The 25,148-nt window shown below is 55.0% G+C and overlaps 1 protein-coding gene across 5 annotated transcripts in view; it reads right to left on the reverse strand.

Annotated features, from left to right (window-relative positions):
* Positions 1-860: 860 nt before the first annotated feature.
* The window catches only part of SAMD4A (sterile alpha motif domain containing 4A), a 117,442-nt gene continuing 93,154 nt past the window's right edge, over positions 861-25,148 (reverse strand). For 3 of the 5 annotated variants that reach the window (XM_062577628.1, XM_062577627.1, XM_062577630.1), the window contains 9 exons: positions 20,386-20,495; positions 19,123-19,209; positions 13,827-14,121; positions 11,407-11,492; positions 9,869-9,987; positions 7,452-7,653; positions 6,898-7,024; positions 4,408-4,491; positions 3,326-4,223 (listed from right to left, as the gene is read on the reverse strand). In XM_062577628.1, the coding sequence (XP_062433612.1) occupies positions 4,156-4,223; positions 4,408-4,491; positions 6,898-7,024; positions 7,452-7,653; positions 9,869-9,987; positions 11,407-11,492; positions 13,827-14,121; positions 19,123-19,209; positions 20,386-20,495 (1,178 nt within the window). In that variant the 3' untranslated portion in view covers positions 3,326-4,155. The other 2 variants (XM_062577631.1, XM_062577629.1) reach the window with 1 other exon arrangement.

The raw sequence follows: 25,148 nt of genomic DNA on the forward strand, positions 1-25,148 counted from the left end.
ACCTGCCCTGTGAGGAACAGCTGTGAGAGCTGGGCCTCTTCAGCCTGGGGAAGAGCAGACTGAGGGGGGATCTGATCAATGTGTACAAGTACCTGAAGGGAGGGTGTCAAGGGGATGGGGCCAAACTCTTCTCAGTTGCCCCCTGTGACAGGACAAGAGGCAGTGGGCAGAAATTGAAGCACAGGAAGTTCCAGCTGACCGCGAGGAAAAGCTTGGGTGCGGTGAAGGCGGCAGGGCACCGGCACAGGCTGCCCGGAGAGGCCGTGGAGTCGCCGGCTCTGGAGCGACGCCGCTCCCACCAGGATGTGCTCCCGCGCAGTGTGCGCTCGGCGCCCCAGCTGGAGAAGGGGGGGGGGGTTGGTGGACTGGACGTTCTCCAGAGGTCCCTGCCGGGCTCAACCGCGCTGCGCCGGCGCGCGAGCCGCCGCGTGCGCCAGCGCCCGGCCGAGCCGTGGCGGCCCCGCGGCGCCAGGGAAGAGCCGCGGGCCTCGCGCCCCCGCCCACCCAGCGGCGGAGAACAGTACGGAAAAGCCTGGCACGGAGCAGGGTTGTGGTTTTTCTTCTTCTTTTTTCTTTTCTCAAAATTGCCATGTTTTAGCCCAGCTTCAGCCCTCTTACACCCAAGCAGTGCTCACCCACCGAGGAGGAAACCGGCCCCTCCCGGGCGCCGCTGCAGCCGCACATGAGAAGCTGCCCAGGGCTCCAGCACACCCAACCCCAATTTCTCCTATTTATTTATATTTTCCTTTTTTTAATGCCGCGAGGCTGTTCGGTTAGTTATATTTTTTTTTTAAACAAGTGACCAGCTGCCGACCTGCCAAAAAAAGCGGGGAAATAATAAAAAAGCCAACACACCCCAGTGTTACAAAACCTTGTATTAATCATCTCCCTTCACTTTCAATATAACGTTGATATGAAATATAGCCATGATATTCCTAGTTACATGGGAGGAAATGAGTAATAAATACATCGTAGCAAGTTGAAATCACAAGGGTGTTTCACCGGTAACAACATTTGAAAACTGTACACTTGCAAAGACCAGCGTCTCCAAACATGAGTGTTTCTTTATATCGGGAAGCTTTTACATGTAACAAACATGCTATTTCCGTATATGACAAATTTTAAAAAATAGGCATTGCTTGGCAACATTAACTAGGCAAAAATATTTCTTTTTTTTTGTGCACTAACTTTTTGTACAGGGAAAAGAAAAAAAAAAAAAAAAACCCAAACAAAACGGGACTAAAGGCATGCATGGACGAGAAAGGGCTGCCCGGACCGGCATGCAACAGAAGAGAGGGCAAAGCTGTTTAAAGGAAGCTTACAATAGGCATAAATACATAAGGGTTATATATTAATAAGGGAGGAAGTATTCTGTTTAACATATTATTAACATTCCTGTTTTTTTTTTTTTTTTTTTGTTTTTTTTCTTCCTATTCCTCCCAGAGGAATACACATTCACCTTTAAGTAAAGATAAAGGAATACAAAAAATAAAACTCACTTTGCAAACTCTTGATGACTTGTATAAAATCAACTTTAGTGTTCTCATAGCTGTGTGCAAATTATACCTCTGCAGGCTCTGCTCTTCCTCAGGCACATTCAGCAGCCCCAGCAGGGCCCCGGCCGCGGGCGGAGGGGCCCGCGGGGACCCCCGGCGCCCCCCGAGCCCCGGCCGCCTCACCAGGAACGCGCGGTCCCCTCGGCGGCCGCGCGGAGCCTGCTGGGCCGGGCTGTGCCGAGCCGAGCCGAGCCGGGCCGAGCTGGGCCAAGCCGAGCTGGGCCGAGTCAGGCTGGGCCGAGCTGAGCGGGGCTGAACTGAGCCAGGCTGGGCCGAGCCGGGCTGGGCTGAGCCCGCCTGCCCTGAGCCGAGCCGAGCCGAGCCGGGCCAAGCGGCACGGCGCCGGCCAGCAGCGTCCGGCGATGCCCCGCGCCGCCCGGAGCCCCCGGAGGCGGCCGGGACGCGCGGCCGGCGGGCGCGAAGGGAACCGCGGCGTCGGCCCGGTGCGAGCGGGCGGCAGCCGCCAAGCGGTGGCGTCGGGGGGAGGAAATGGGTAAATACAAAAAAGAAAGGCACTGCCGCTTTATTACTAAATATCTGACTTCACAGCCTCATTCATGCAACCGTCTTTTTTTTTTTTTTTGTTTGTTCTTTTTTTATATATAAATAATTTTTATGTTATTTTAGGATTTGATTTTTTTTTTTTTTTTTTTTTTTTGCCTTTTTTTATTATTAATGGAGCTCTGTCACCTGCACTCAACACAGGCCTCAGACAGAGCCAGGAAGGACTTCCAAATCATAACCAAAGCCTTTTTTTTTTTTTAAATCAAAAACAAGAAACAGCAAACACAACTAAGTAGTTATTAACCTATACACTGTTGATGGAAAAAGAAATAATAAAAAAAAAGAGAAAAAAAGGAAAAACGGAAGTGTTTGGCGATCGTTAATAACAGACATCATCATGGTCACCAGCCACAGCGAGTTAAGAAGTCACATATCCAAAATAAGGTATCTGGCAATCTGGAAAACCTCTGCTTCTCTGTTCAGCGAAGGAATAAATAGAAATTCCCGATGCGCGAGGCCTCTGGGGCAGCCCGGAGCTGCCCGGCCCCGCGCCGCCGGCGCACGCGGCCGAACCGCCCTTGCTGCCGCAGGACCGGCTTCCTATTATTATTATTCTATTTTTTTTTTTTTGCTCTATTTTTTTTTTTTTTTGCCCTTTTTGGATGCCGCTGCAAACGCCGCGGAATAGGAGATGGGACTTTTAGGAAGACGAAAAGGACGGGGGTGGGGGTTGGGGGTATTTTTTGGAGGGGTTATTATTATTTTTATTATTTTTATTATATATATATTTTTGGAAAAGGCCGAGGCCGGGGCCGGGCGCCCCGCTCCGCCGCTCCGCCGCGCCGCCCGCCCACGTTCAGAAACAGAGTTTGCCCACGGTGCTCTTGCAATGCCTCTTTTTTTTTTCTTCTTCTTCTTTTTTTCCACACTTTCACCTGCTGTGAACCCTCCCGTCACCCTCCCCATGCGTCTCTGTGAGATTTATATATATATATATATATTTTTTTTTCTTTTTTTTGTCGTTGTCTCCCCCCACCCCAGCCAGCATGGATGTAATAAATGACAACACAAATTCCAAGGCGAATGGTATGTTCACGAGGACAAGCTACACGGTCACAAAATTAAAACGGGCGCGAGGAAGAGCGAGCGGGAAGGTGCGAGCCGCCGCCGAGGAGCCGGCGCTCGCCTGCGCCTCGCCGCCGGGCCCGCGGCCGTCGCGCTCCCCTCCTAGATCGTGGAGGTCCGGTCGACACCATCTGCAAAGGGGGAACTGAGAGTCAGGAGCTGCCGGCCTCGAGGCGCCGCCGCCGCCGGCTCCCGCCGCGGCCGCCGAGCCCGGGATGCTCCCGGGAGCAGGGGGCGAGGGGGCTCCAGCCGGCCTGGGCTCTCCCCGCACGGCACCGTTTCGGGAGCAGAGGGAATTGGCCCGGCAAGGCAGCCGTCGGCTCGCAACCTCCCGGCCCCCGCGCCGGCGACGCAGCGAAACGGCCCCGCTCCGGGCCATCCCGGCCCGGCCCGGCCCGGCGCCGTCGGCCCCGATACACCGCCCAGAGCCTCACGGCCGCCTCCGGCCTTCGGAGGGATCCGCGACCGGGAATCGTTGAATTTCTTGGAAATTCAAGACTTGGAACTCAAGACTGAAAACAAACAGGTTTGTTACTCTTTTTGTTTTTGTAGGTTTATTTTTTTTTTTTCTTTTTGGAGCTATTTATAGCACGATCGGTTTAGAGAGGCTTGTTGGGGGGCGGGGGGGGGGGGGTGTGAGACCTGGAAAAAAGAAAAAAACAAAAAACAAAAAAATCCCCAACGTGGCGGAAAAGAGCCCGGCGGAGGAGCAGCAGGGCCGGGGCCGGGCGTCCCGGCGGCGGGGGAGGCTGGCGCTGCGCGCCGCGGGCGCAGCCGCCGCTCGCCGTCCTCGCCGGCGGGTCCCGGGACAGCGGACGTCGCTCGTGCCCGCGGCTCCGCGGCGCCGTTCCCGCCGCTCGTCGCGCGGCCGCCGGCTCTCCCCCTGCCCGCTGCGGCCCCTTGCCCGCCCGAGGTGCCGCCGGCGTCTCCGGAGTCGCGGGGAGCCCCGTGCCTCCGGGCTCCCCGTCCCCTAGCGAAACTGGGGATACTGGTGGCAGAAGGGTAAACGCTCCAAGGCCTGCGCCACGCTCGAGCGCTCTGCTGGCAAGGGCTTTATCAGCAACCGGGAAGGGACTAGTAAGCTAATACTAGTCCCCGTTAGCGAGCTGACTAGTGACGAGCAAGCGCAGGCCTCAGCAGCGCGAGGGTCCGACCGGGGCCCTGGGCTCGGCCCCGCGCCGGGGCGGGCGCCGGGGCAGCCCGGGGAGGAGGGGGTGCTCACCGCTGAGCGCGTGCTCCGTCATGCTCAGGCACAGGGACTCCAGCCTGTTGTTGATGTCGGGTTCCGTCACCGGCACCGGGAACTCTGCAAGGGAGGGAGACGGCGGGTCAAAAAGGGGAGCTCGTCCTCCGCGCTCCGCCGCGGCTCCGCGGCCGACGCCGGCAGAGGTTCCCCCGCAGAGGAGCCCGGGCTCCGGCCGTGGCGTCCGTCACGTTTCCTTACGCCCAGCTGAAATCCGAGCGGAAAGCCGCCCCTCCGAGGGGGTTTCGGGAAACCCGGCTGGACGCCGCCGCGAAGCAGGGACCCGCAGCGCCGCACCGCCGCCGCCCGCGCACGCTGCGCACGGCCCGGCAGGACCCCGCCGCCCGGCAGGAGAGCCGTCCCCCGCCGCCGGCCGCACTCACCCCGTTCTCCAGGAGGCCTTTGAACCTGGCCTCGATCCACAGAAAATCCGAAAGCCCCCAGCAGCTCCTGAAATACCTCGCGAGCGGTAACTGATACACATCCCTACTTCAGGTGATATTTCAGTCCGTGGGACAAACCGGCTTTGGTGCTAGTTTTAAATAGCACACGCGAGCGAAGCCAAAGCCTGTCCTCAGCTCTGTCCAAGCCCCTGAGCCACACAGAACATCTCGGGCAAGAAACCGCCACCACGTTCAGCGCCGCGGAAAGGTTTTGCCTCATTCCCGAGTTTGATTTTTAATTTCAGCAGATCCATTGGGTTTCCTCTTGCTCCGTTTATCCGAGGAGAGAGGTCCTCCTCGCAAGACTGCTTGCAGAAGCGCTAAAGAGCACAAAAGCTCCCTCACGGATTTCATATTTTTGCGTCTACCTCTAAGTCAAGCCTCAAGGGAGACTAACCTGGAGCTCCGCTGAGTTAGCAAGGTCACGGTCCCTGTGCCATGTCCCCGATGAGGGTGTGGGGCAGGAGGACCTGCTGCCTCTCCAGGCCGGGAGGTAATATTTGCACTGGGGATTTAGTGGATAGGCATCTAAAATACAGCTTAAAAAGGCCAGAATCTGGGAGAGGGAGCTGCGAGCGGAGCTGCTCTTACTGCTGCATGGCAACCCAGGCGCAGGACCAGGGGCAAAGCCGAGCTGGCCGTGGGGGGCTGGTCCCTGCCGGCAGCACGGCTCCGCGAACCGGCAGAGAGGGTCCAGAGCGGTCTTACGCCTGCTCGGGGCACAAATGAGGCAGAAACAAGTTTTTGGGTGGCTTCTCGGACCCAGGCCTGGCACCTAAACTCTGCCTTTTGCGCTGCCTGGTATCTCAGCACCTTTGGGATCACCCTCAATGCTCAAAAAGAGACCTGTTACCACAGGGGACCGCGGCAGAGAAACCTGTGGTGCTTCACGGAGACCCCGGCCGGGTTTTGGAGCCCGCAGGCCCGGGCCGCCGGCGCGTGCCGCTCGCTCTCGGCGCTCGCTGCAGCCCTGCCTGCCCCCGGCGAGCGTTAACTCACTCGCTCGTGTTTACAAAGCCTTTGGTGATCCGCGAAGCAGAAGCGCTTTGAGAGCCCAGCATCGTATCGTTATTTTCCTTGCGACTTTGTCCGTGTCTTTGGCCACGCTGCTCCGCAACCCTCCTACGCCCCCGCGCACTGCAGGCTGACAGGCACAGAAACCTGCTCACGCTCCTTCGGCGCCTGCAGAAACGCGTCCTTGCACTGGTGTTTAACCAACACCCAAGAACAGACACCGCTCATGCTACGAGGCATTTGCCACCTAAATTAGGCAGTTAAAACACTGCAGACATGTAACACACGGAGCGAAGGGAGCTGCCAAGCTGAAACCCTGCTGGCTGCTAACGAACGCGATCTGGTTTAGTAACCCCCTGCCCCCCAATACAGACTGCACCTGGTAAGCAAAGCCACGTTCAAAAGGCTAACGAAGGGTTATACAGAGGGGAAAAAAGCATAAACACCCCCCCCCCGTGGGGAAAGGTCACTCTGCGGGGTCTAGGTTCAGCCAGAAACTCCTCCAAATCGCAGGACGCTCCAGCACGCAGGAGCGATTGGGAGGTGCCAGCCACGCAAGCAGCAAGCGTCAGCACGGCAACGTTCAGCCTGCCCGTGCGTTACAGAAAGGATTTCCCCCCAGTGCACGAAGTCACTTCCTCCACGCCGGCTCCTCCAGCCCGTGCACAAGCAAAAAAGGTGATCGGAGAGCGCAGCGCGGCCCGCGTAGCAGAAAGCCTCTCAGAAGGAAGCTATGTAAGGCACTAGCCCCGTCGAGAGGTTATATATAGGGTCAAAATCCCTCCAGCGACGTCTCCGGTTTAATCAACCCAGCAATCTGACTAGCGTCAAAAATAGCTCGGTCAGACTGCGACAGACCCCGCTCGCCGAGCCTGGCTCGCCGCCAGCCCAGCGCCGCTCACGCCTGCAAAGCGCAGGTTAAAAAAAAGCGAGCGCGGGGCAACGCGCCGCGACGGCTCCGGCGAAGCCCCCGCGGCGGCGGCCGCGAGCGAGCCCGAGGATCGAGTCCTACCTGGCTGCTGGAACATCAGCATGGTCTGCGGGGAGGTGTGCACCGGCAGCGAGCGCGTCCTCTGCACCGAGCTGTGCGTCCGGCTGGGCATGCTGTTGCTGCCCCCGGGGTTGGCAAACCAGAGGTTCTGCAGGAAGCAAAGGCGGCGCCGTCAAAGCAGCGCCCGCTCCGGCGGGCCCCCGGCGCGGCCGCCCCCCGCCCGCCCTGCCTCCGTCCTTCTCCCTCCCCGCTCTCCCCGGCCCTTTTCCCAACCCCTCTGCGCCGCGGAGAGCAAAACCAGGAGACGCTGCAAGCCGCTCTCACTGGGTCGGCTTAAGAAAAAAAATTAATAAATAAGAGGATCCGGCTTAATTAGTTAGTCAGGGAAAATCAGAGGAGCTGTTTGCGCCTGGCTGCGGCGAAGGGGCGATTCCCTGCACCCCGGCAGGTGCCTGCAGCACCGCCGCCGGGGCGCCGCGCGGGCTCCCATGGGCTCCTCGGCGCCGGGGCAAAACCCGCCTTCCCCCGTGCCCGTCCCCGTGCCCACCCGTGCCCGCGCGAGCCCGTGCACCGACCTGCCTGCCTTGCTTGAGGATGGCGGGGCTGGCGGCGGCGCTGCGCTGCGCCGTGCCCAGCAGCCCGCCGGGCCCCAGCAGCCCCAGCCTGGCGGTGGGGAGGTTGCGGGAGGGGATCTGGAACTGCCGGGGGTTTCGTCTGCCCATTCCTGCACCTGCAGATCCAGCTGTCGGCAAGGAGTTCGACTGGCCAAAGCCTCGGCTGCGGAGAAGGGGCAGGGGGAGAGGGGAAGGAAAGGCGGCCCGTGAGGAAGCCGCTCCGGCGGGGCGACGCTCGAGCCGCCCGCGGCGGCGTAGGGGCGGACGTCGGGCTCGGCGGCGCGGCGCCAAGGCGCCCTGCCGACGCTCGCCACGAGACGGACCGCGCTCGCGGCCGCTCCGCCGGCTCTGCTCCGACTTCCCAGCCCGGGCGCGAAATCCCGGGCGCGATCCCAAGCAGAGACTTGCTTTCGCCGAGAACCGAGGCGGCCTCGAGCTTGGCGTTGCCGATCTGCGTTTCCGGATGCAGCGCGGGCGTCCTGCTTACCCCGACGCGATCCCGCCTCGCGGCGGGTAGGAAAAACCTCCCGGCACGTCCGGGCGCCTCTGCGCTTCCCGCAGCCCCGGGGAAAAGGGCTGGCGGGACCCCAGCTCGCCCCGGCCCTCCCGCCCCGCCGCGGACGGTCCCCGAGCCGCGCCGGCGCGCGCTGCCCGCCGGGCACGCAGCCGCGGCATCCGCCCTTCTGCCCTTCCAGAAGGCTCGTCTGCACCAAGCCTGCAGGCACGCAGAGCTCCCCGAGACCTCTCAGCTTCCGTCAAACGTGGTTCAAATGAGCTGGCCAGAGTAAACTCAGCGAATTCTGGAGGGAGGGGCCGAGCGGGAGCGTGCACACGCAGTGTGATCACGCAAAGCTCCCTTTCTTCAGAAAACGAGCCTAAAAAAAGGAAAAGCCAAGCAGGAGCTGAAGAATGGAGACAAGCTCCTCTTGGGTGAGCTGTGGGCAGGTGTCCTGCTGTCCAGGGGACAAATGCTAAATTCGGGCTTGCCGGCGTCCGGAGCTCCAGGGCACAGGACGTGTCTAACGCCTTCCTTGCAGACGCGCCCCGGGGAAGCGCTCGCGTAACGTGAAGACATCCAGAGCGGGAGAGCGGCAGCACTCGCAGCCCGTGAGACGTGCGTCCTCGGCGCGTCAGGACGACGCGACCTAACTCGGCCCCGAAGCCTGACGTTAGCGGAGACGGGAGGCCGGCGGGCAGCAGGTGGCATCAGCTCTGGACCTGGTCCCATCTCAGCGCTGCAAACCCGGCGCTGTCTCCAGCAGGTCGGGTTTCTGCTCCCTTTGGAGTGAGGCGTCTCCGGAGCTGCGTATTCTTGCTACGTAACAGGACGTCGCATTTAAAAACAAACACACGTGCAGATAATCCTAGAAAACAAGCAGGTCTCCTCACGGTGCAAAGCCGTCGTTGCCCACGCAGCGTGCGCGAGACGCGAAGAGCTGGGCAGCAGGACGGCACTGTCGCTATCGGGTTTAAACGCCGCGACCCAGAGCAGCGTTCTGCAAACGTACAGCTGCTACTGCTCTTCGGGGTGCTGCTTCACCCTGCCCTTCTCGCACACTTCATCACCGTCGCACGTGTTTCAGCTCACCTTCCCCTTCGCCCTGATCTCTGCAGCTTGTGCAGGCTATTGCAAACGTGCTTCAGAAGACATTAACATTCTGGGTTCCCAAAACAGCATAAATTCACTAGGCAGAAATGCAGCGAAGTTCCTTTAAACCTCGTCCAAAAAAACGGTCTTGCCGTTAAATCCTCGGAGCGCTACGAGCACGGCAGACCCGGCCACGTGGCCTTCTCAGCCTGCAGCGTCCCAGGAGCCGCGAGAGCGGAAGAAACGCAGAACAGCCCCGCGCCCAGCGTGCTTCGGGCAACACGTCCGCGCCGGCCGAGCGCCTCGAGCGTCTCTGCAGCGGGTGCCTCAGCAATCTTGGGCCTGGCGGGTTGCGTTGAAACGGTCGCGACGCCCCCGGGGCCGAGCGAGCGCAGGGCGCGACGCCGGGCGAAGCCGCGGGGCCGGGGGAGGCTGGAAGAGCCCGCGCGTCCCCGCGGGCGCCGGAGGCGGCAGGGCTCGCGGCACGCGTGCCCCCGCCTCGCCCGGCTAGCGCAGAGCTGCGGCCTCGGCGGCGAAGCTGAACGGGACCAGCGGCTGAAGCTATCGTTTAAACTGACCCAAAAATACCTGCTCTTGCAATAACCCGAACGCTTCCCAGGATCGTTTCAAACTCAGCCGGACCCTGGAGGCGAGTAAGCGCGGCGCTCGCGCCACGTCCCGAGCAAGGGTTTGCCGGCCGCAGCCCCCAGGTCTCTGCACGGCAGATTTTTTTTGCCAGTCGCCCGCATTTTGCAGGGTGGCTCCCGCCGCGAGCCGGAACCACACGTACCTCCGCTGCTGCCGATAGCCCGACAGCTCCAGGAGGGATTTCCGAGGGAAAGACCGGAAGAGTTTCTGCACCTGCTGTTTCCACGACAACAGCCTTTTCTTCTGTATCTCCGTAAATGCCTGCCCGAAAAAAAAAGAGGAAAACGGAAGACGTGAGTATTTTCTCGACGAAGCGAGCAAGGATGCACGCGCGTGCGCGCGGGAAGAAAATCAGGAGGTCGGGCAGGGAAAGCCCCAGCGCGGCCGCGCTCGCCGAGACAAGGGTTTACCGCCGCGAAGGCGTCAAGGAGGCCCCTGTCCACGGCCCTATCTCCTGCTCTTTTCATCTGTGCTTCTAGAAAGCAAAGGCAGGGAAAAGATGATAAAAGATGAAAAGCCTCATCTGCCACCCTGGGTAATTTGACTCATCTCAGGAGCCTCCCGAGACCCGGCAGGGTGGAGGCGGAGAGGGGAGAGTCGCCGAGCGAGGACGGCTGCGCCCCCGAGGCCGAGGCGACGCTGAGAACCCCCGCAAGCTCCGCGCTGCCGCCGCCGCGACCGCTCCAAAACCAAGACAAAGCCGAAGGGTTTTCGCCCGGTATCCGACAGTTTCAGCTCAGTCCAAGGTTACCTGCGAGGACGTGCTCAGCCCCTGGAGAGATCCGTAATCAGATCGGGGCTCTGCACGAACGGCCGGAGGCCCAGGAGCTTTATTTCCTAGGCACCAACTTCTTCTGCGGGTGGAAAGGGCTGGGAACTGTCTCCCTCCTCTTCCACTTGGCAGACTGTGGATTTGGGGGTTTGCAGCCACTAAATTGCTCCCAGTCCTCTCAAGATGAGTTTTTTTTTTTGTGTGTGTGTGCTTTGACGGCATTTTTTTTTTAAATAAACAAATAACCGAGAAGCACTTAAAGCTTGCAGCTCTGGTGAGACGTTTTGCAAGCTTCCCCCTGACCCCGGCCACACGGCCGGGCAACGCGAAGCAGCTTGTAGCACCAGGTGCCACCAGCGCGGTACAAACGCGGCAGGACACGGGAGACGGGGCTCTGCCTCCCTGCCAGAGGACAGGACCGAGCCCGAGGCCTGGGGCGTCTCAAGAGCGGGCCGGGACTCCACCACCCCGAACGGCAACGCGGCAAATCCAGATCCGCCAGGCAGCAGTTACCACAAACAGATGCGCAAAAACGCAAGTTGCAAAATCACCGACCGTGTGCTGCGAAACAGAGCCTAGGAATGCCAAGCGATCGCTTGGTCTGCCTGATAGAAACCGCACGCACGTTCGCCCCGGGATCTTCTTTCATCCAGCTGCTGATCAGACTGTCACGAGCAACATGAATTTCCCCGCTCCAGGTCTTTGCAATTAGGCAAGCCCAGGGCGAGCAGCGTTCCTGTGCACCACGCTGGATTTAGAGCCCGCTCCAGCCCCGTTCTGTCAAGAATTACTATTAATACCCCCAAAAATATTTGTGTTAGAAACCCGAATGTTTACATAAACAGACACTTTGGAAACAGTCTCTAAGTGATGAGAACAACAGTTTTATAAGATCTGTCACGACTCACCTCATGAATTAGACATTTGTCTATGAGCTGTAAATAGGAACTTATATTCTCTTCATCGGGTCTGGAAACTAAAAGTTGTGTACATACTGGAAAAAAAAAAGAGAAGAAAAAATAAACAGAAATGTGGATACCGAGCTGAGATCAGGGCTTTGGGGTTTTTAAAGAATGTCTTGCACATCCTATTTCACTTATCTGAGAGATGTTTTCATCAATGGGTCACTTGTCTAGGAAAAACACCCTACCCCGATTCCTGCCATGCCATTCTATATTTAGGGCCAGATTTGCTTCTCGGTTACGCTGGTGTAAATCCAGAGTAACGTCATTTAAGTCATCAAAATTAGACAGGAGCGAATCAGGAGCGCAGAATCTCGCCCCCTTCCCCCTTTGCCGTTGTACTGTGCAGAAGGTGCTGTCAGCAGAAGACCCGGCTCTAAGATCTACTGCTCCGGTGGCCAAAATTTGCCCCTGCTGAAAAGGGATTCCTGCAGCTATTGATGACAGCAGGGTTTTAGCCTCTTTTTGAATCAACGCCATAAAAGCAAGCGTAAATGAATCCAGAGAGGAGGCCAGGGCTGCTCGAGAGAAAGGACTCTCTCCCGTTCTCCTAGCGGAGGCGTTAGCTGCAGAAAGCTCCCGGCCCTTGCGGGCAGGATCGCCTTCGCGGCCCGGCAGCTCCCGCGGACGCCGGCTCTCGTTCAGCCGAACGTCTCCCGGGAGAGCGGCTCGCTCCGACGAGACCTGAGCTGCACGCGCGCTTACGGCGGCCGTTCTCACGGGCTCGGAGACAGAGCTGAATTCATCAGAGGGCTTAAAAGGGGGCCACAAACCTGCGCTTGTCTGTGCACGCAGCCACGTAGCTGGTGAGAAATCTTACACCAAACTTTTATATAGAAAACATCTTTTTCATACGGTTTTAAATTGAAACCAGCTTTTCATATACGCTTTGCAGAAAGGGTCTAGAATTGAGTCAGGACTGCCGTTTCTCCATGGCTTTGTGACAAGTTTCCTCCTGTTCCGGGTCTCCCCTCTTCTCTTCACCATGGAGATCTCCTGCCATGCAGAAAGCATCTACACCTCCGATCCCACCTTGCAGAGGCAGCACGTGCCCAAACTAGCCCCAAATCGCCAGCACCTCCAGCACACACCCCGGCATGTGAAGGTAGCCCCTGCCTCCACACTCCTCCCGTTTACCTCCCCGAGGGGCTCACGACACAGTGACAGCGGCTTAAGCCTGATGCAAAACATTGCAACAGCAGCCTACAGCGTGCAGGGGACAGCAGCAGAACATCTTGGATGTCCTGTGTCTAAACTGAGGCTTAAAAGGGGCCTCGGATCCATGTGATTTGTGCTCAGGATGGCTCACGTGCAGCCCACTCGACAGTGCTTGCTCCCTGCAAGCAGAGCGAGTTCGGGGCTGCCTGCCCCTCCCCAAGCCAGCCAGCCCCACAGACCCAGTGAAGCACTAAACCATCTGGGCACCTCTGCTGTGAGGCCAGCAAAGGTCCTTGCCTACCTCTATGATGAACATTAGAAAAAGCCTCAGACCACTCTCAAGTTCTCCCTTACTGGAAGGCCAAGCCCCAGGTCTCCCTCCTTTTGGCAGGCCCATGCGCAGAAGCAACTGCTCTGCAGGTGAATTCCTTCAAACCCAACCGCTGGGCTATCAAAAGCCTCAAGAAAGTTTGGCAACTCCTAAAAGACGACAGGCAGACAGAGATACTGGCTGTCACTCAAAGCAAGTAGCTCTTCTAGAGGTCTTTAGCCTTGCCTTCCAGCCCTTCAAAGCAGAGCCGTGCAACAGCAGCATATAGAAGTCCTGCTTCAACCCTGCCTTCCAGCGCACTCCCTGTCTCGGCTCTGCGGCACGCTGGAGAAAGGCTGCAGCTCCCAGGAGCGCCGAGCAGCTGTAACACGAGGACACGTTCACACTAGCATCCGCCTGGGCAAATAGGCGACAATGCAACAAGGGCCTTCAAGTGGGTCCTCTGCTCACATGAGTCACCAGGATTCATGGGTTTGGGTGGCCCGTGCAGACCCCCTCTGCACAAGCCACCGAGGGCTAAGTTATCTCCGTTGAAGCAACCCAAAGCAGCTGGACTCACACAACAAGCCCGCAAGCACCGCAGTGGACCCATGCTGCGAACACATCTGTGGGCCTGCAGCATGTCTCCAGGGCTGCCCACTGAATAGAGGAGAAGAGAGGATGCTAATGAGTGTGCCACTGCCTCCCATCTCTCCAGGCATGGTCTTACCTCTTGAGGGGTTTGCATAGCATGATGGGGCCTAATATAATGCGATCATTACAACTGTAGCTTGCAGAGGCACATGGAAAGGCTGCTGCTGGTGCTGCCACCAAACACACCCTGCTCTGAACCAGTTATTCCTAGCGAACACACCAATAAAAAGTCACAGCCGCTCACCTTTCCCCATCACTCTTGTGAACTGTCCAGGCAGATCGCCTTCGGGCAAAGGGGCCCCCCCAGACTCGCCCTCACATCCTGGCAAATGGTGCTGTTGCATCCCCCCTGCAGCAGAGTCCTTGCAGTCAGACCCTTGGCTGTCTGAGCCGATGAGGGAAGAGGGATGATGCGAGTCCGGGTCCCGGCTGTGCTCATCCGCGTTCGAGTTTTGGGAACAGTAAGCTTTGATGGGGGTGAGGATCATTTGGTGTAGTTCCTGCAGTGGGACACGTAAGTTGCCACCTTCCAGGATGTCCTGCAGATTCAAGCCAACAGAAGAGGATTTGTAGTGACACCTCTGCAGTAACAACAGAACATCAGCTATGAATCAGGCCAGCACCATCGATCCTCAGAAACAAATCTCCAGTGGAGCCAACTGCCTCATTCCTGCTCCAGGATTCTGTTGCAGTCCATACTCAATAATCGTGTTTAACTCGCTGAGTCTTTTACCTAGACCACGTGGTGAAAACTGGAGCCTCAAGTGTGAAGCCCCTGCAGTCACTGCACCTGCCTCTCAACGGGTGTGTTCAGATCTGAATTCCCAGAGAACCATGCCCTGCAAACCAGTGGGACCAAAGACCAGGTTTCAGAGCTTCCAAGCTTTCACGAGAAGGATAGGAACTTCATGGGCTCAGTGAATGCACTGAGATTTCAAAGCCCTAACCAGCGAGGTCTTGCACCTTCCCCTGCAATCCCATAACAACAGCTCATGACATTTCAGCCCTTTCTAGTTAGAACTATGCTTTCTAATGGGGACTTGTCTCTAGCTTCCAGCACTGTCTTCAAGCCCGGCCCTCCGAAACTGCTTTGTCCAAAAGTGCCTGCAAAAATATTGCTATGCCCTGGGACCACCAACACAGAGCCCCAGGACATGCCAGGATAAGACAAGGTATGCAAAGGAGACACAAGAATGTGGACAATGTTCACCAATGCTGAAAAATAAGGGTTTGGCTGTAACGGGCTCCGTAAATTCACTCTGTCAAAGTGCAAACATAGTAGATGGGAACAGGTGACTAACGATACCCAGCAGCTCCTTCAAAAGATTGGGATCCCAGAGTTCACACCTACTGGCTTAAAGCACTTCACCGCAATTTAAGCTTAAGCCAGAAAAGGTCTCATGTTTTTGGCCAGCTAGAAAACATCTGAGAACAAGAGGGGACGGGTTGACTTTGCATCTCTGAGAGGATGACCAAGAAAGAGTAGATGAAATGGTGCAGAGAAAGGTGGAGGCTTGAGGATGAAAATGGTCTGATGAGGTGAGTGCAGACCATTTGGGCTGGAGGCTGCAAGCAGAGGTAGGAGAAGCTCATGTGCCAGGTACTGGAGGAAAGCCATCTGCAGGGGTCCTGCAGCAATGAAGATGAGACAGCCCCATCCTTACTGGGACAGGGAGAGAAGCAGATGCAGAGGTGAAAGGGGTTTTCACAGGGAGCTGGGTGCATTTGTGATCAGACACAGAAAGGGAAACCAAGATGCTGCAGGTGAACTTATGTTCTTACAGTAAAAACATTCACCTTGGAGATTCTGGGGGAGGTCCACCTGGGAGAGAGAAACGGTACAACCGTGACACGTTCCCGGGGCTGCAGAGCAGAAGAATTGGTCAGTGGGGGGCAAGCAGTGATTTGAGGAGGGGAAAAGCCAGGGAAGGATTTCTTCACAGGCACAGCACAACATGTGGCAATACTAGAAAGCAGGGCAGAAGAGACTTGAGATGCCATCTATGCGGTCCACCCCTTGCCCCAGTGCGGAACCAGGTCTGCCTGAACCACTCTTATCAGCGGTGTTGTCAGCTTCTCTGAGATTTATGATCTCTGCTGCTTTGAACTAACCCCCACCACCAGGAACTCAGAGTCTCTGAAACACTTGCACTGTTTTTGTTTGTTTGTCTGTTTTTGGGTTGTTTGTTTTTTTAGTTTTCAACAAGAGAAGTAGATTTGAAGCTCTGCTGACCATAGAACGCAGCTGGAGGGCCTGTCCCAAACACACATCAGTGGTTCAAACACAGGAGGAATGAGAGATCTCAATATTCATCACTGTGTGAACCCTCAGGTCCTTGGCTCCATGACATGATTTTTGAGCACCTGATGTTGGCAGTTCACATGCATCGCGAAAAACGTTGGAAAGGAGAGTGCAGAAGAGAAATCCAGGCTGTAAATGATCTAAGGGCCGTGGAAGGCTTGTTTGGTTGGAGGGAGGCTGGTTAGAATGGAGAAGGATGAGGAATCTCCATCACCGTCAAGCACATTTAAGGTAGAGCTGATCCTCCGCCTTTGAGGAAAGCGGTGGAGAAAGGGCTTCCTTGGGTACATCTCCCAGCCCTGTTCCCTATTATTTGAGTGTACATCAACCCTTCTCCCTCTGCGGCTAGAAACCAACCTGGCCCTCCTGTCTCAGGGAAAAGCCAATGAGAAAGAACTGCATCTAGATTTTACGGCAGTGCAGTCAAGAACTGCTCCTTAGGCCGTACGGACTGGCTCAGGCTGCTCGTGAGGCACCACCCGGTAAGAGGCAGCTTTGGGGGGATGAGCTCTGGCTGCATCTACGGAAGAGACACAAAGTGGACGCGCAGGCTGCGCACAAGCCAGCCTGAGCAACGAAACTGTCGTTCACCCTAGTTCCTCTTGCATCCCCTGCTCGCTCTCGGGTATCTTAAATTCACTTCTCTTGTGACACAACGTCTATCTGTCGGACGTTATCACACTTTGGGGATAATTCCTGTTTTGCTAACTGCTGGAGAAGGGTGGAGCAGCTCTTTCCAAGAAAGAAGGAATGTTTAGCAGCAAGACTTTGCCCAAAACATCAAGTCACACACATGTTCTTGTTTAGCTTCAAAAAAAGGGGGAAAAATTGGATGAAAAGCTTGGAAAAATGGAGAGGTAACCTCCCAAGTAAAGCAGCCCACGGGCAGCTCTGAGCCCCAAACAGTCTTCTTATGACATGGCCGCAGCCCCACGGCCCAAATCCACTCCGCTGAGCTGCTGGTAGTCAAAAGCAGATCCTGTCACTTATCTCTTCTTATTTTACAGTGCATGTGGCTCACTGAGTCAGCTGAATTTGGCTTATATTCCTGCACCGAGACAGTCAATCAATACCATATTTAAAAAGCTATGCAGAGAAGTAGAAGAGGCTGTGAAATTGCCTGGAAAACATATTCACAAAGAAAGCTCAATCCAGGGGGCTGTCCCTTGGATTTAATAGTTATTATTAATATACAGAGGTAAATATGGCTTTATTAGCTCCTGCCATATCCTGAGTACAATCCCGTATTATAAATAAATAGCAAAGCAGTGAGCTAATGAAAGCACCAATAAATAGCATCACACCACATAAGTATTTAAAAGCCCCTAGTGGGAGGCTGTGCAAGTTGCTGTTTGAAGAAACTTCAATTAAATATAATATAATATTGCAATAACAAATAGTGAGAGGTTGGATGAGCTGCTCCCAGCAGGTCTGCGGTGCTGGTGCTTCTCTTACAGCCATATTTTCATAGTTTAAACTTTTATTTTAACGGGCAAGAAATTTCTATTTGTTCTCTTTGGGAAGACAAGCTGCTGTTCAGGCACAGATCTGAGTCTCCTGCCTTTTACCTGGGGACAAATTGCCCATGAAATGCCCCCCAAAAGCACAGTGGCCTTTGACTTGGCACACGCCAGGAAATCCTCTCTCTCTTGCCGGAAAGACAGTAAGGGCAGGACTTGGGGATTGCCTACGTTAACTGCTGTGCCCAGAGGGCATACCGTAAGAGGGACAACAGCGTCAGGAAGGGAGGAAAACCAAGCAACCGTATGGTTCTCCCAGGGGTTAAAGTGCCATGACAATACAACACATCCAGGCACCCCCCACAACAGGTCAGGCAAACGAAGCTCAGCACAGGGGTGAAAATTTGCATCCAGAAGAGCTGAAGTGCTGCCTCGCTTGCCTCCAGGAGGTTCTGACATTTTCAAGGTTTGGAGTTCATTTTGTTGTCAATCAGTTTTAGGAGAGGAACCTCTGACGTTCATAAATAAGCATAAATAGCTCAGATAGGGTGCAGGGCACGCAGCATCTTTGCCCTCTGATACCTTCAAAAATAGGATCAAGCCTTATAAGCAGAAGGGATGGGTTTTATGAGCCTGTATGGCTTAGAAAGACTGACTGGATTTCCCTTGCAAGGGTCAGGCACACCACCCAGTCCCCGTAAATTACCCAGCTGCTGCCCAAAAGCTGACCCGTGACAACTGTCCGGGGACCGGCTCTTAGCCAGGCGCGACCAGGGGCTAGTTCGACGCAGCCCCTCCGCAGCGGAGGACGGGTAAGGTAAGTCACCTCGCCTTGCACATGCCGCAGGTTGCGAGCTCGGTCGCAGGCAGCTGTCGCAGCCCCGCCGAGGGGCCGTCGCTCGAGCATCCCTCCGAGGCCTTCGAGCTCTGCGGTTAACACGCTGTCAGCCCTCCCGAACCTCATCTGGGCTCTCCTGCTTTACCCGTGCCAGCCCACAGGTGCTACAGCTGGTCCCACACCACTGCCGGTGGGGGAGAGCATTCCCATCGGCATGCCTGGGAGGGTGCCCTCCATCAGCTAAAAGTTCAGATATTTTCTATGGAAGGCAGAAACTGAAAATAGCCCAACGCTGGCACCAGAGCCCAAGCAGGAAAAACTGTACGGTTGCTGGGTTGTGTTCTGTTTGGGGGCTTTGCTTTTCTCTTCTCTCCCCCCCCCCCCCCCCGAACCACTTTGATTTTAAGGAGTCAGCATTTGTAAACAATATTGAACCTGGATTCAAAACAAAGCCACGCTTTCCTTTTCAAAGGTAGCTGCAGCAAGCGGCCGCTTCTGGTGCCCAGCCCAAGCCAAGCGTTGTGCTCCCTCCCTGCCCTGGCCCTTCCCGGGGCCAGGAGCACCCTGGAGGCACTGCTGCCCATTTCCTCCCCCCCCCCCCAAAAAAAAAAAACACGGGAAGAGGCAGAAAAAGCAGGGTGCAGGCTGGCAATCTCAGCTGGCCAGGCTGCAGCAGCGCTTGTGCGCAGTGCTGCAGGTTGCATCCACCCCAGCTCTGTGAGTACGCCAGATGGATTAGCACTCACTCATTAGGCCTTACAGCCCCAAATAAAAACTGCGTCTGCTGCAGAGCTGCTTGGAGACACCGCTCAGATGTGGCCAAGCCAGCAACAGAAAGTACCTAGGAACACGTGTAATGAGAGTGCTTTACCCCAGGATTAATTCTTGGCTATTACTGCAATTGAAAAAGAAGAAACGCAAGAGCGTTGTGAAGACTTACCCGTTCTAAAGATTTGAGAAGGTTTTGTCTCTCTTTTAGCTTTTGGATACTGATGACTATTTTGTGTCTTGCACCTTTGGTAACGTTCTGCAAAAACAGCACATAACCTGGCATTAACATTTGCACAGGACAGTGGGAAGAATCAAAAACCCTTTCTCTCCTCAATGAAAAGGGCTGCTGTAAATTAATCAAACTTCTGAATGCAAGGATTAGCGGAGGACACAGAAAATCACTTGGAAACATTGCTGAGGTACAGATCTCCTGCCAATCTGTCCCTCCCTTGGAGCAGCTCTCTTTAGAAGCGCTCACAAGGGGAAAGCGTCTTCTTACTCGCCTAGGGGAACTGTTTTAAAGTCTGGCATGGGATTTTATATCTGAGAAGACCTGGTGAGCCAGCACCTGCATTTTTCAGTGGCAAGTCTCAAACATAAACTCTCTGCAGCACGGCTCTGCCCTGGTACAAACCCACCAGACTCAGCACAGGGGCCTGGAGCGACTTTGTTGGAGATGGAGGAAACCAAGACCTCTGAAGAGAGCCCCATTCGGTTTTTAAGGCAGACTTAGCTATTCAGCCTCTGAATACCAGGAGGGACAGAAGAAATGAAAAGCTCAACGGTAATTGAGAAATCAGCTGAGCAGCGAGATAAACGCTGCAGGCAGGCAGGCAGCCCGCGAGCCTCCCCTCCCAAAGCCAGGCTGCTCCTAGGCATCCGGGCAATCGGGTACTTCGGGATCACACCTCAGAGGAAACTACCAGCAGATGTAAATAAGCAGTGAAAGCCAAGGTGCTGACCAGACCTCTTTATCTCAAGGATAACGCAGGGGTAAATCTAATACAGGGAAAATTTTCAGAAGTTGGCAAGTAAAGCAGCTACCAAAGTCCCGCTGGCGTTAAAGGGAGCTGGATACTGAATACTGCGCCCCTGAAAATCCTAAAACGAATCCCAGCCAGATAAAACCCCCAGAGCAGCGCCCCGTGGCTCTGGAGAGCCTGGGAACTCCAACCCCAGCTCCCTCAGTAAGAAGTCCGGGACAAGGTCTCATTCAGGCAAAATGTGTTTTTTCCACTCTCCCTAGACTCAATTTTCCTTTTCCTGTTTGTTTTCAATCCTCTGCAAGCAAAAGGCGTTCCACCTGAAGCTATAAAAGGAGGTTTTCAAGGCACCTCCTCTACCAACTGAACAAACAGCGCGCTCCTAGGGGTGACGACAGCAGCAGAGGAGGAAACGCGGCTAATTGCTTTACGACCGACTTCAGACATACTTGTGCCTCGAGCTGGCATTCGGTGAGCGCCATCATTTCCTCGTATGTCATCTGGGAAAAGAGAGCCGCATACTTGTGCAGACGGAGACTCTTCAGCCAGGCTGGAACATCTGCAGCACAAAGGCAAAGAGACAAGAACTCCCTTTTATTTTATGGTACTGTTTAATGACGCCCGATAAGATCGCCAGCAGCACGGGGAGTTTATTAGGCCCCGGCTTCCTCGTGCCATCCGCTCTCCCACCGCCGCTTCAGACACCGACTGCACTTTAAGGCTGTAATAAAACTACTTTGAGAGTTGTCCTAGGCTTAGAGTACAGCTGGGCATAAGGAAAACACCCGTGTAGAGCAGGAGAAAAGGAAGGTGGCTAAGAGCACGGAGCGGGGAGCACACGCCACGCGCAGCAGCCTTATTTATGTGCACGACACAGCACGATTACTGACGTTTACTCTGAAGTGGCTCAACACCAGTTTGAAAACCGGGTCGGTCACCCTGACACCACCACCATCTTGTAGACAGTGCAAGCTGGTGATGCCCCACGGAGAATCAGCTTTACGTCTGCAAACTGCCACAGCCCTGGCAAGCTTTTAAGCCTGGCAAGCCCTTTTTCTCTGGAAAGTGGAAACAGCAGAAACTAATGACTGGGCCCTAGCTGGAAGGATGCTCCTTATATACCGTTGTTCTCCTGACATCAGTGTGGTTCCACAGGACAGGGAACCACAGGATCTGGGACGGGGATCCTTCCTCTGCAATATGGGAAGCTCCACATGAAGGGGTGATCTCCCGGGGCTGGGGTGCAGGGGGAGAAGGGGGTGGGATACAGGCTACCACCCTCCAGCCAGCTCCATGGTTCCTCTTGGCTTGGCAGGATTTGGGGCCATTAGTCCTTGTCTCCTTCCTGATCAGAGAAACTTCTAGGAGCCCATCTCAGCTAGGTGCAGTACAAGCAAAAAACAGTGTTTCAGCCCCAAAGAGCGTTAAAATCTGCACCTCAAACGGAGAGATCAGGTGGAGGTGGGTGCAGGAGTCCTAGGAAATAGGAGTACTAAAAATTGTCTACCCTTTCAGGTATATCTTAGAGCAATTCTATGCCCAACAGCTAGGAGAATAACCTTCATGACTGCATCCAGAAATCCTCGCTACCATAACCAACGTCAGAGTTTCCTAGGCCGCTCAGCACCCCAGCTGCAAAGGATGAAGCCACAACAGTACTTTGCTTTGGAAAGGGATGAGACAATTCAAGGAGGACAGGTTGACTGCTGGCTGGGACATCCTCCAGTCTGGATGCAGTCCCTGGTTCAGAAAGCCCACACAGATACAAGGCAGAGCTGTCTCACCTCTCTTCCCTAATGAACATCTACTCTGCCACTGGAGGAGGCAGGGCTGGATGGACCTTTGGGTGATTCCTACACTGGCAGCCGTTTCCTAAACCTCTCGGAGAAATGTGCTCCTATGCCAAGCTGTGGTACATGAAGAATTTGGTCCTGTGCCTAGAGCACTTTTTCCTCTTTGTACATCCTGATGTGCAACAATCCCACAAACTGCTGTTTTGGGAATCTTAAAAATAATAGACAGCAACCAACAGAAAGCCTTCTGTTTCCAGTACCGGTGGAGAGGCAAGGACTGGTATGTCCAAATCTCAACTTCATTTTAACAAAAATATGCCATTTTAGTGATGCCACCCTCGAAGGAGCGCGTAATCTTCTGTCCCCCAGGAACGTCTGTCTTTGGTGCATGTTTGTGTCCAGAGGGAGTCCACACAGACGCTTTCTGAAGAGAGGTGGGACCTCACACACGCAATAAGCCCTGCAAAAAAGCCAGCCCCAAATCCCCGGGCCTGACCAACCCTCTGGCTTTGCAGATGGTCAGGGCAGAGGAGTAGCCCTCCTCTCCCTTTGCATTACGTCTTCCAAGGCAGCCTCTTACTTCTGGGAGCTACAAAGGGCCAAAGCCCCCCCCCTTCTCGGTGGAAACGGCAATCCTTTGAGACAGCTAGGGGAGAAGCAGTCACCTTGCTGCCCAGCAACAGCAGGGCTCTCTTCTCCTTCCATAAGGAAAGGAGAAGAATCACTTTTTTTAAGGTGATTTCACGGTCCTTGGAAAGTCAACCTGCAGGATGCAGTCATTACCTCCTAACGCTCCCTACAGAGCAACGAGCTACTCAGTACGCATATGGAGCTACTCTTTAATCACCAGTTACTAGGACCTAATTGCTAAATCATGGCATGATTGTCAGAAATACTGTGTCTAATGTTAGCTGCAAAATGAGGACTTCCATGCTGTTCGTGTGTATTGTCTCTTATACGTGTTAAAAGCCCGAGTTTTGCCAGCATACAGATACGCTGGCACAGAAATTCAGGGGGCCTGGAGGAAAACAATTCACCCTGCAGCCAATATATACGTGGGATGCCTTCAGAAATGTCCTTATGGCATGTCACATCCCAGCCCGTTTCGAACCCGCTGCTAAGCAACAGCCGTACTCGCAGCAGGAACGCCCACAGCTCGACCCGAACCCTTCTCCAGATGTGCAGCGAGCTGGGCGCTGGGAAGGGCTCTGCCCGCAGGAGGCCCGGGGGGACTCTGCAGGGTCCTCTAAACAAGGGCAGGGTATCTGCCTCTGCCACTGAACCGAGGAAAGTTGCAACTCATCAGAGAGAGCAGGTGGACCTGGAAGTTGTAAATCTTGCAAACGGCGGGTCTCACCCCACTGCAGTGTTTGCAACAAGCTGAGAAACAACAGGGCAGGAAAAAGCCAAAGGGCGCCTTTCCTTCAGCGCAGAATCAGCGTGAAATGAGGACCCACAGCAGCATCTCTGGGTGACAGAGCAGGTTTGTTCACAGCCCATTCCAGGCTCGGAGACTTGAGGACACTACCGGGAATCCAGCAGTACCACCAGGCACTGCAAGGGCAGGTCAGGGGTGGCACGTCCCTCCGGGGTGCCCTGGCTGTCCTGCTGATTGAACAGAGCTGCTTTCCAGAAACGGGGAAGGGAAAAGAAAGAAATTCTGTTCTCTAAACTCATTCCTCTTCATCACCATTTTGGAGCAGGGAATTTCTTTACTGCTGTATGCTGTATCACGCGAGCACTTTCTAGGGTTGAACGACTCTATGTTGAAGCACTGGGACGGGCAACGAAGGAGGAAACACATGCAGCTAGATAGACAGTGGCTGAAGAAGAGAAATATGCTGTCCCCTCCCCACCATGCCCACAGCTACATAGCTATGAGGCTTTTATGTTCTGTGACACACAAAAGCTTCCTGAACGATGATGGTAACGGTAGGGGAGACGAACCGCAAAATGGGAAGAATTTGTTAAGCGATGTTCCATCAGGGTCTACCCTGGGTCTGATTTTACCCACTATTTTCATTAGTACCCTGGAGGATGGAAAAGAGAGCAAGTTTATTAGAGGTGCAGATGATGCCAAGCAGTAAGATCCTGCAGGCGCTTGGGAAGACATGACTGGAATTCAGAATGATCTTGGCAAACGGAGAAAATGGTCTACATAAAATAAGACGCAATTCAGTGAAAATGCACAAAGTTGCGTATTTATGTAGGAACAATAAACTACACAAACAAAGGACAGGGAACAGGCAGTACCTTCTGCAGAAGAGATCTGGGGACACAACAGATCATAGAACCAGCGGCACTGGGTCATTTGCAAATAATGAGCCACCTATTGCTGTGTTTTAACAGCAGCCTGTCTATATGATGTATATGGCATGTCTATACGGCATATATGGCATGTCTATATGGGAAGCCAATCTTCTTTGCTTGGTTCTGATGAAGCTGGACTACTGAATCTAGCTTTACCTTCAGAAAGACATGGACCTTCTAGAGAAAGCCCAGAGCAGAGGAGCAAGAACAAGCTAAAGTCTAGAAAATATGATCTGCAAAGAAAGAATGGAAAAACTGGATTGGTTCAGTCTGAAGAAGATGCAGCTGTGGGGAGAAGACGCAACGGTCTTCAAATACGAAACCAGAGGCTGTAGACAGGAAAGGAATCATCGTTTTTGCACAGTCCCTGAGAAGAAGACAAAAGCAAACTGGCTGAATCAGCAACAGGAGAAATTAAGGTGAGGTGCTAGTAAACCTTCCTATAGAGAAGGGTGGGGAAGGCCGGCGACAAACAGCCCGAGGAAGGGAAGCACCCTTCCTCGAAAAGGGTGAAAAGAGGAGGCTGTGCGCCAGGAGGGGCTAGGCTGGGCTGCCCTGTCCCTCGGGGCAGGGGACAGGCTCTCTCAAGACCCCTTCCAACCTCTGGAGCTACGACGTGCCGTACGCGGAGGCGCGAGGCAGAAGGGGCTTTGTAGAAGAGCCACTGAACTACCCCGACAGCAGGAGCTGGGATCCGGCAGACGACTAATCCCTCCCCGCGGACGCAAGCCAGCCTGCTGTCAGGCCAATTATGCCCGTTTGCAGGAGAGGGGAAGTAGTTTGAAGGTGATTTCTTCTGGAGTAGGATTCCCTCAGCACAGACAATTTGCAGTAAGTGGTTCTGCCACCTGCTCTGCCCCCACCACCTAGCTACGCAGCTGCAGTAAGGAGCCCGCGCCGGGTCTAGCCTGGTGACGTGTGTTAGCTCCTGTTTTCCTCTAGACCCGAGTGGTCCTGTCAAAGCTGTTTTATCATGTGAAAACAGGCATGACTACTTAGCAAGCCAAAGGAGCGAGCGGAGCGCGTGCTTGCGGTGAGAGCGCTGGCTAAAATAAGCTGAGCAACAGCAGCAGCGGCACGTGGCACGAGATCCCCCCCCACATCAGCAC

Source organism: Rhea pennata, chromosome 5 (genome assembly GCF_028389875.1).
Source record: "Rhea pennata isolate bPtePen1 chromosome 5, bPtePen1.pri, whole genome shotgun sequence".
In the NCBI taxonomy this organism is placed as follows: Eukaryota; Metazoa; Chordata; class Aves; order Rheiformes; family Rheidae; genus Rhea; species Rhea pennata.